This window comes from Spermophilus citellus (assembly GCF_964194105.1).
Source record: "Spermophilus citellus genome assembly, chromosome: 3".
Taxonomy (NCBI): Eukaryota; Metazoa; Chordata; class Mammalia; order Rodentia; family Sciuridae; genus Spermophilus; species Spermophilus citellus.
The window spans coordinates 208,138,770-208,149,036 of record NC_138184.1 but is presented as its reverse complement, the minus strand read 5'-3'; the positions used below and the strand labels follow the sequence as shown (position 1 = coordinate 208,149,036).

The 10,267-nt window shown below is 42.1% G+C and overlaps 1 protein-coding gene across 7 annotated transcripts in view; it reads right to left on the bottom strand.

The window, feature by feature from the left end:
* Window positions 1–220: 220 nt before the first annotated feature.
* Window positions 221–10,267, bottom strand: part of NRF1 (nuclear respiratory factor 1) — a 140,890-nt gene continuing 130,843 nt past the window's right edge. For 5 of the 7 annotated variants that reach the window (XM_081284513.1, XM_081284516.1, XM_081284517.1 and 2 more), the window contains one exon: window positions 221–2,342. In XM_081284513.1, the coding sequence (XP_081140639.1) occupies window positions 2,179–2,342 (164 nt within the window). In that variant the 3' untranslated portion in view covers window positions 221–2,178. The remainder of the gene's footprint in view (window positions 2,343–10,267) is intronic. The other 2 variants (XM_081284511.1, XM_081284518.1) reach the window with 2 other exon arrangements.

Sequence of the window (10,267 nt, the reverse complement as noted above, 5' to 3'; positions counted from 1 at the left end):
GTGGTGAGAGAGCCTCCCAAGATGGAGGTTTGGTTTTTAACGTGGATATCAAATTAACCCCTAAAAATAAAAAGAACTCCAGAATAAAGACTTTCAAACCATCTTTAGTATTTTTCAAACTAGATTTTTCTTCCAGAACATCATTATATAGAAAACACATTAAATGAAATGGAGCTGAGCTAGGGCTGGGGAGGCAGAAGCCCCTGATCCGGCCTTGACCACCTCCTGGAACTCTAGTGCCATGTAGAACAAAGACCACTGACTCTGAGTACAAGCACCTTTTGAGAAGCATAAGCCAAGTCTTTTGCCCAAGAGGTCAAGGGCTCCTAGAGAGATGAACAGTTCCACTTCCTGTTGCCACATTTTTAACTATTTATTGAATGAGGCAGTATAGACAGAATGGAAAACAACACAGAATCCATGCTCTGCTACTGGGGTTTTGCTTTTTTCTTCTTGGCAATTTTTCAAACTATTAGGAAGTTATCTCACCACAAAGGTACACGGACTTTAAAGCCCCTGGACAGCTTCACAATGATGATAAAAAATAATAATTAAAAAAATAACAAATTAGAACTAGGACCGTTCATATGTAAATTTCCCTTCCCTCCCTCCCACCCATTACGTACAGAAAAGAACATACAAAGAACATTGGATAGTTTTATATAAAACAAGCAAATACAAGAATCTGAAACTTTTCTCAAAGGCTGAGCAAGACATGAAGAATCTTTTAATGTTGCTTTAAAAAAAAACATTAAATACACTATCACACATGGGGGGACATGGGAGGGGGAAGGAAGAGTTGTCCCTATACTCAAGGAGCAGGGATTTGGCCTGTCAAAAAGTCAGGTGAATGTAGCCACAGGAGACTCAGGGCTTGCAGCTAGGGAAGCACAGAATTTAACTGACAAATAACATCCAGACCAATCCACACTTGTGAGCAGGAGGGCCACACAGGGCCTGGGCCACTAGAATGCAGCTGGGAAAATGGGCCTCTTAGAACCACTCCCAGAGCAGGGCCAGATCCAGGTATGAAGACCCTTTCTCTTCTGACACATCCCATTGTGATGGCCAGGTGTCCCTTTTCATTGCAGAGAAATGACAACTAGAGGAAAAGAAATGGCTCCCATTGGTGTACCCTGGTCTGTGAAGACTTTCTCCCTTCCTCCTTTCCCTTCTAGCTCCTCCACCTCTTCCCATTCTCTCCCCTACTATGCACGCGCACACCCACAAGCACGCTTAGCACGCACTCCTCAGACCCTTAATACTTCTGTTACCTTCAGTTCATATACATGACCAATTCAGGACTGACCTTAAGACCAAAGCAACTCTTTAATGGTCATAAGATCAAGGAGGATTCCTGGGATATGGAGGAGATGGGACGCTGAGGAAAACCCTTATGTCCCTGGTGGGAGCTTCAGGACATTCACCTGCCTATGGCAAGGTCAGCACCTGGGCCAGCCCGAGGAGTGTCTCAGCTGGCGGACCATGAGATCCCTGGACCTTGCAAGTACTTTCTGGATCCCACTGCATCTTGGAACCTCCTTCCTCAAGTGAGTCCAGCAGGGAAGTTCTGAGCAGCCACTGGGAGGCAGCTTTGGTGAAGGGCATGGTCACCTCTGCCTGAGTTTGTCAGTAGCTCAACGCATAACCCTGGTATGAACAAAAACCAGGTGACTGTATCTGGCCACGTACCCTACCACCCACTAAACTGGGTGGATAATTGTTTCCACAGCTCACCTTGATTTCATACAGATAATTCCATGCAGGTTTCATACATATATATACATATATATGTATGTATATATATACTTTATATATATATATATATATGTAAATGTGTATGTCCATATGTACACATATACATATATTCACACTCACACATACACACACATAAGTATACACACGTTTCCGCAGAAAGAAGTCCTGCCACAATTTGGCTTTTTTGGGACAGTGAAATTGACAATGCAGTTTCTTACTCCACCAATCCCAGAAAATCAAGAGTGGTGCTTTAAAAAAATGCAATTCCAAAATCTGCTGCCTTTCTTCCTTTTTAAAAAAAAAGGTTAACAAAACTTTTCTTCCAAAGTCGTGAGACTTAATTCCATTTGATTGCACCTCTGCAAACGTGTAAAAAATTTTGAAGTAGACTAGAAAATGATGCCATGATACGGCTGCATGTCACTGTTCCAATGTCACCACCTCCACAGCCTGGCCGTCCATGGTGACTGTGCTGTCCGATATCCTGGTGGTCACAGGTGCCATGGCCACCTGCACTGGTCCGTTGCCCTGGGCGAGGCTGGTTACCACAGTCTGGTACATACTCACAGGGATCTGGACCAGGCCTGGAGAGACAAAGGCAAAACCATTGGTGGGGCTCATGCTTAGGTTCCCAGACGCTGGCCGGATGGGTGAGCAACGGACGCTAGTCCTCCAGAGTGTCACTGTCTGATGGCTTCAGGTAATCACCCAATTTTCAGGCACAGATAATCTCTTTTCTCACTCCACTTTAATTTTCCAAAACAGACTCTCTGGAAAGAAAAGTCTGGAGAAATTGTGGAAACATGCCTCAGGGCGGGGCCTCTACAACTTGCCCTGAGAACTGTGTCTGCCTCCATCTTTAGGAAGTATAGGCCCATCAGGTGTACATCCTCCCCACTTGCTGGCCCTCTCTCCTCCCACTACCACCTTCTTCTGGGAACAGGCCACCGTTACTCTTCTTTGATATTCTGCTATACTACCTGTCTAATACACCACTTTTCCTGCCTGATCTCAAGTTTCTCTGAGCTTGGTAAGAAAAAACAAACAAATAAACAAACAAACAAAAAAACTTTTCCCTCTCCTATGTCATCTGGCCTCTGTCCCATCTATGTCCCTCCCTTCAAAGTCAAGTATGTATGTATGTATGTATGAATGTGTGTGTATGTAGATATATATATATGCTTTATTTTACTTATCTGTCTGTATGTTTAGTGGTACTAGAGATGGACCCAGGGCTATAACAAACATTCTACCACTAAGCTACAACCCCAGCCTCTGCTGCGGAGTTTTAGATTTCACAGACCAATAAAATTTTAAAATACATTTGGGGTCAACTCAACCAAAAACCAAACAAACAAAAAACCCCAAACCTCAACTATCATCCTATTACTTAGAGCTGAGAGAACAGTTTATAAAGAAAGTAGTGCCCAGGCATGGTGATGCACATATAACCCCAGTGACTCAGGAGGCTGAGGTGGGAGCATTGAAAGTTCAAGGCCAAGCTCAGCAATTTATTAGCACTTGGAGGCTGTGTCTCAAAAAAAAAAAAAAAAAAAAAAAGGGGGGTGGGGTGGGTGGGTGGGGCTGAGGATTAAGCTCAGTGGTAAAATGCCCCTGAGTTTAATCCCTACTACCAAAAAAAAAAAAAAAAAAAAAAAAAAAAAAAAAAAAAAAAAAGACAAGAAACAAGAAAGCAGCATGCAATGTCAGAGAAGGGTAGTCTATTCCAGTTAACTAAGGCTGAGTACGTGCAGAGGCAGACCTTTTCTTCCTTCTGAAACTAGAAGTACAGTAAATGGGGTAAGCATATAAGAGGGATATTAACATAGTTTTCAAGATGCAGGGCATATATAAAGTTGTTCTGATTTTTTTTTGAAAGTAGAAGTTGCAACCTCTTTGGGATGAACTCATGACCTGGAGGCAGGCTCCTGCAGAAAGGGTGGAGGAGGCTAAAAACAGGAACTGGTGTAAAGTTTGTATCTGACTGACTGGACCAGTAAGTACCCCTAACTCTAAAGCTCAGGCCTTTGTGACAGGACATTTGAGGTTCAACCATTGTCTTGAGGAACTGACCTGGGAGGCCCCAAGAAAAGACCTACAGTTACATTTGGTGGGTGGAGGTAGGCCTGCTGTCCTATTACTAACCCTAAGTCCTGTAGTTCATCTCATTTTTTCCCTGCACATCACAACAAATGGCATTTCCGTGTGTCACTCTTAAGGGACACAGAAGTATACAGGAATAGCAGAGAAATGTGGGGAGCAGGAGAAAGCAAAACATGCCCTCAAACTCTACTTCAGAGATAAGAGATCTGTATCATAAAAAAAATAGGATACTAGAGATTGAGGTATAGCTCAGTAGTAGAGTTCTTGCCTAGCATATGCAAAGCCCTGGGTTCAATCTCAGCAATCAAAAGAAAGAAAGGAAAAAAAAAAGATGCTATGAAAAATGAATAGGAAAAAAAATTGAATTAAAAAAATCAAACAGACCTTCAAAAGAAGGTAAAAAAAATAAGTCAAGGAAATCTTACAGAGAGTAGAACAGATTAAAAGATGGAAAATAGGGGAGAAATCATGAGATCAAATTTCTGATAAAACAGAAAAAATAAAAAAGGTAGGAAATTATTAGACACATAAGTAAATTTCTAGAACTGAACAAACAGGCATTTCACATTGAAAAGGCACTTGATGCAAAACACAATAGAATAAAAAAAAAAAAAAAGGTTCAAACACTAAGACACACCAGGGATAGTAAAGCTCCTAAAAGTTTCTAGAAAGGAAAAAAAAAAAGTCATATATGAAGAACTTGTGACAGGAACCTGGTGGGTACAGAGTGCTGTGGAGGATGGCGAAGATGGAGTGACCCTGGAAAGAATACCCAGGGGTTCACAGCAGACCTGGATACAACTGGTGATTACTGGTTAGAAAGAAAAAACCCTCCTCCTCCCCTCACCCCACCCCCATAATAAGCATTAACTTGAAGGAAAAATATAAGTTAAAGAAAAAGGGAAATGTAATCATAATTATAGTACATTCATCTTGGCAATGAACAATTTTTATGTTATTATAGTATAGATACCAAGTCATCCAAAAATTATGAAAATGTCTCATCTAAAAAAATTATAAGACTATTTTTTAGAGTAGAGAGAATACATACCAGGAAAAGAAAAAAAAAACCAAAATATTACCTCTGACCTACAGACCTTTTTTTTAAAAAATAAAAGTCTTTTAGTCCTTTTTTGGGGGGTGTATGTCAATTTAAAATATAGTTTTTTTAAAAAAATTAAGTTGTAGGTGGACACATACTTTTATTTTATTTATTTATATGTGGTGCTGAGGATCGAACCCAGGGCCTCACATGTGCTAGGCAAGCACTCTACCACTAAGTTACAACTCTAGCCCCTAAAATATAGTTTTAAGATGATGCATCTTCCACTTACAATATAGTGCTTATAAGGTGTGATGGTACTTCTGTCCCATTCCATTTTCAATTTCTGAGAATGCCCAGGAATTCACTATACAGCAGCCAGCAGCTCAACTTTAAATCTGCCTCAGAATTTGCTACAAATTTGAGTCCTTTAGTGTTTTACTGTGCGGAACCCATGCTACACCAGTATACAGACAGTATAATGAATCTTTTTAATAGTGGGCCTAGGGAAACAATTGCTGGATAGAGGAGCTCTATCCACTACCAGGGAAATTATTTCTAGCACTTTTGACATTTAAACCATATGCTACTTCGATGAAAATGTTTTTCTTCTAGTTCTGGGTTACTTTACCCAGGGATACTCTACCACTGAGCCACATCCCCAGGTCCTTTTAAAATATTTTATTTAGAGACAAGTCTTGCTAAGTTGTGTAAGGCCTTGCTAAATTGCCTAGACTGGCCTTGAATTTGTAATCCCCCTGCCTCAGCCTCCCAAGCCACTGGTGTGCCATCGCACCTGGAATCTTTAAATTTGATTTTGAGACAAGGTCTTTCTTGCTAAGTTATCCATGCTGGCCTGGAGCTTGCAATCCTCCTGCTTCAGCCTCCCAAGGCTGGGTTTATAGGCATGTACCACTGTACCAGCTAAAATGAGTTTGACCAATCACCCTTTGAATTTACCCCTCCCAGCCAAATTCTCTTCCCATAACACATCACTCCCCCAATCTCAACCTTTCGAGCTCTATGATGTTAATGAAATTCCCAAAGCCTAAAATATAGTTCAAATGTTTTGGCATGGTGTTAAGGCTGCTCAGAATTGCCTTGGTCTTTCTGTTGTTTTGAGACAGAGTCTCACTATGTTGCCCAGGCTGGTTTTGAACTTCTGAGCTCAAGTGATCCTTCTGCCTCAGCCTCCTGAGTGCTGGGACTACAGGTACGCTTGGAGAGTGTCCTTGGTCTATCTTCATTGTCTCTATTGTGTCATTTCCTATCCTCTCACAGGTATTCTGTGCTCACGGCATTTCCCAACCCCCGGCCTATTCTCAGTTCCGCAATGTTAGTTACACTCCTTTCTCTGGGTCTTTGCACAAGTTGTTCGCTCTATGGAATTCTTACTCTGACTCCTTTTCCTTTATTTACTATTTTGCAGTGCTAGGGATCAAATCCAGGGCCTCATGCATGGTAGGCAAGCACTTTACCACTGAGCTACACCCTCAGATTAAAACTCAGTCCAGTTGTCCTTCCTCTTGGAGGCCTGCCCCACCCCAGCCCATACTCCTAGTGTCCTCCTCATTAGGTACCAGGACAGTATAGTGGACACTTATGGCATGTACATGGGTCTTTCCACCTGGGTCTGGTCAAGCCCAGGTCTGTCTCTGGTTTGTTCCACATTCCCCATAGTATGAAGTACATGTGTGCCACAAATTGGCAACAAGATAGCCTTGAGGGCAACAGACAAAGGGAGCCAACTGCTGGCATCAACCAATATACAGCTAGGCCCTAGTCCCCAGTCACATGCGCCTAAGTAAATGTTAGGACCACATGGCTCCTTGCTCTCCCACCTCATCCCAATATATCTTGACCATCATCACTTTTAAACTCTCCTCTGATCTAAACAGGCAGTTAATGCAAAGACCCTAAACACCTAGCAGCAAATCCAGGATAACTGTGTCATCTTCCAAAGAACTCAAATGCTAGCAAACAGCAACCAAAAAGAGAAGCAAGGATGTCTCATGTCATTCTTGCCACTGGGCTTGATTCAGTCCCAAAAGCTTCCAACTTGATGTAGTGAGCAAGATCTTTTCTGTGAGCAACCTTGTGGGTTAGAGCCAAGATGGTTCAAAATCTAAAGAACTATTGAAGTTAAAGCTTCTCCATCTTGGCTTAAGATGTTTTTGGGTTTTCTAGCATATGGGTTCATGCTGTAAAGATGGTTTTTAGTGTCGCAGAAGATATACTCCAGAAAAGATGTTTCAAAAGGTTTGAATGCAAACATAGATATTGGCTAGTACTGCTGTAATCAGAATGATCTTTCAAATACAACACACTGATTTTGTTGCTACCCTTTACAATTCTTTAGTGGTTTCTAATGGCCCATGGGCTGTAAGTCTAAACCCTTTTGTAGGGTTGCATTCATCTCTTTATGTTGGCTCCTCTTGCTCTGTTAAGCCCACTAATCCCCACTCCACACACGCCAACCAGGTGAACTAGCTGAAGTCCTCCAAACACTGCATACACTGTAGCTTCTGCCTGGAGTGACTGTCCTCAGCTTATTCCCTGAGAGGTTTCCTACTCTTCCTCCAATAGTCAGCTCCAGTCTCTGCCCTCCTCTGGCTTGTGGCCTCTTCCTCTGTGGCCCAATGGCACTTTGTACAGACCTCCATGGAGGCAATGGTCACATTCATTATCACTATTTGCATTTCTTGTTGCCAAGCAGACTAAATTCCTTAAGGAAGATATTGATCTCTGAGTCCCTAACAATTAGCAGGTGCTCAATAAATGTCTTCTAGGCTCATAAATGAAACTTGACTTCTTCGATTTAATTTGTTCCCTTCTAGGGACTGGGTAATTAGGATAGGGGAGTTTTAAGGGAATGAGGCTGTGTTACAATAAGAGATCCCAACTCAGATATAAGTGCAAAAAATACTACATTTGGGACTCATCCAAATAAAATAATTTCTTATAGATTCCATTTTATGTATTACATACATCAGGGAAGGGGAAAATTTGGTCTCTGTAACTGGGTGATAAAACGAGTCTCATACAAAGCTGTCTCAGGGTGAGAAATTGGTGACAGCATTACACATCTTAAAAGCTTTTCAGAAATTCCATACACAAAGTCACTGCACAACCTCAAATGTCTTGAAATTCCATTCCACTGTTTTCCACATGCAGTTTCAGTCCCCCTCCACCTTAAATAAACACATTACCATTCTACTGTGGGGATTCTAAGATCTCCCTCCCTTTCTCACACAGAGACATTTTGACATGGGATTAGATTAAATCGCCTCAGTGTCTCTGACCTAGCAGCCTTTATGGCCACAGCAAGGGAAAGGGGGTGGGACTGGAGGCTTTGAAACCCAGTATGCACTAAGTCGGGTGGCTGCCCTTGGAAGAGAGATGATTAAATGCTGAGGTACAGTAATCAGGCTGGGATTGTCCCTGCATCTGCTCAGCCTGTCCCTGATTAGCCCTAATCTAAAGGCGCATGTTAATCCGAGATTGTATTCTGGGTCATTTCGATTGATAATGCAACAGGAAGCCCTTCATGTTCCACTTTAAAGGTTTGGAGTTATCCTTTTTCCTTTTCAGGGAGACCTTATACAATTCTAGAAATGACTCCCTTGGCACGTGTGTGGCACTCCTCAAAGCCCCCTCACACGGCCACTTATCCCTTGATTTCTGCTAGGACCTTGAGAAAGGTGGGTGTCCTTGCCTTTTACAAATCAAAAGCAAGCTCCTTTGGCAGAACCCTGGGCTCATCATGAAGATTTGTAATGTCCTTAAGACTTAGCACCCTAATACTTACTTACTTTCTTCTTCTTCTTCTTTTTTTTTTTTTGGTGCTGGGGATTGAACTCAGGGCTTATACACGTTAGGCAAGTGCTCTACCAATGAGCTACATCCACAGCCCCAGCATCCCAGTTTTTCAAAGCTACAATGGAACTTTAGCATTCATTCAGTTTAGTAAATCCCATACATTTTTTTTAAAAAATATTTTTTGGTTGTCAATGGATTTTTTTAAAAAATATGTTTTTAGTTGTAGTTGGACACAATACCTTTGTTTTATTTATTTTTATGTGGTGCTGAGGATGGAACCCAGCGCCTTGCACATGCTAGGTGAGTGCTCTACCACTGAGCCACAACCTCAGCCCAAATCTTTTATTTACTTATATGCAATGATGAGGATCAAAACCAGGGCCTCACACATGCCAGGCAAGCACTCTACCACTGAGTCATGACTCCAGCACCCCCATCCATTTTTTTAAATTAAAAAAGTAAACATATAAGTTTTATTTTTTAAAAAGTAGCTGGGGGGCTGGGGATGTGGCTCAAGCGGTAGCGCGCTCGCCTGGCATGCGTGCGGCCCGGGTTCGATCCTCAGCACCACATACAAACAAAGATGTTGTGTCCGCCGAGAACTAAAAAATAAATAAATAAATTCTCTCTCTCTCTCCCCCCCCCCTTTAAAAAAAAAAAAAAAAGTAGCTGGGCCGGGGAGTGGTGGTACACGCCTATAATCCCAGCAACTTGGAAGGCTGAGACAGGAGGATCACAAATCACAAGTTCAAGACAGCCTCATCAACTTAGTAAGGCCCAGAGCAACTTAGTGAGATCCTGTCTCAAAATAAAAAATAAAAAGGGCTCAGGATATCACTCAGTGGTAAAGCCCCTCTGGGTTCAATCCTCAGCACCTAAAATAAATTAAATAAATAAATAAAGAAATAAAAGTAGCTGGGTGCAGTGACATACACCTATAGTCTCAGCTGCTTGGGAGACTGAGGCAGGAGAATTGCCTGAGCCCAGGAATTTGAGGCCAGTTTGGGAGACATAGCAAGACCCCTTTTCAAACAACAACAAAAACAAACTAAATTTATAGTAAATCTAGGTGTCTAGGCCTTGGATCTGGGAGCCTTTCTATGCCCCAGAGTGCCTCTGACATCTAACATTCAGGTCAGTGGACCCAGAAGGGAGAGGACCATCGTCTTTGGCTCACTGCTGCCTCTCATCTCAGGCTTCATGATGAGGCATATGAAATTGGCAAAAATGGAAAAAAAGAGGTTAAAAGTGACTTAGAAACTTCAGATCCCAGCACAAGAATTTTCTTGCAGCCATTCCAAACTCTCTGGGAGAACTGCAGGCTCCAGAGCCATGCTTCCCTGCAAAGGACAATGACCCTGAATGATCTTTTTTTTTTTTAAAAAAAACCTGTTGGGTATCATTCTTGAGCCCAAATGGTGAAACACACTCCTCCCAGTCTTCCCTTATCTCCTTACCTCAGTAAGTGGCAATTACATCCTTCCCGTTGCTTGAGAAACTCAGAAGTCATCCTTGACTTCACATTCAATACAGCAGTAAATCCTT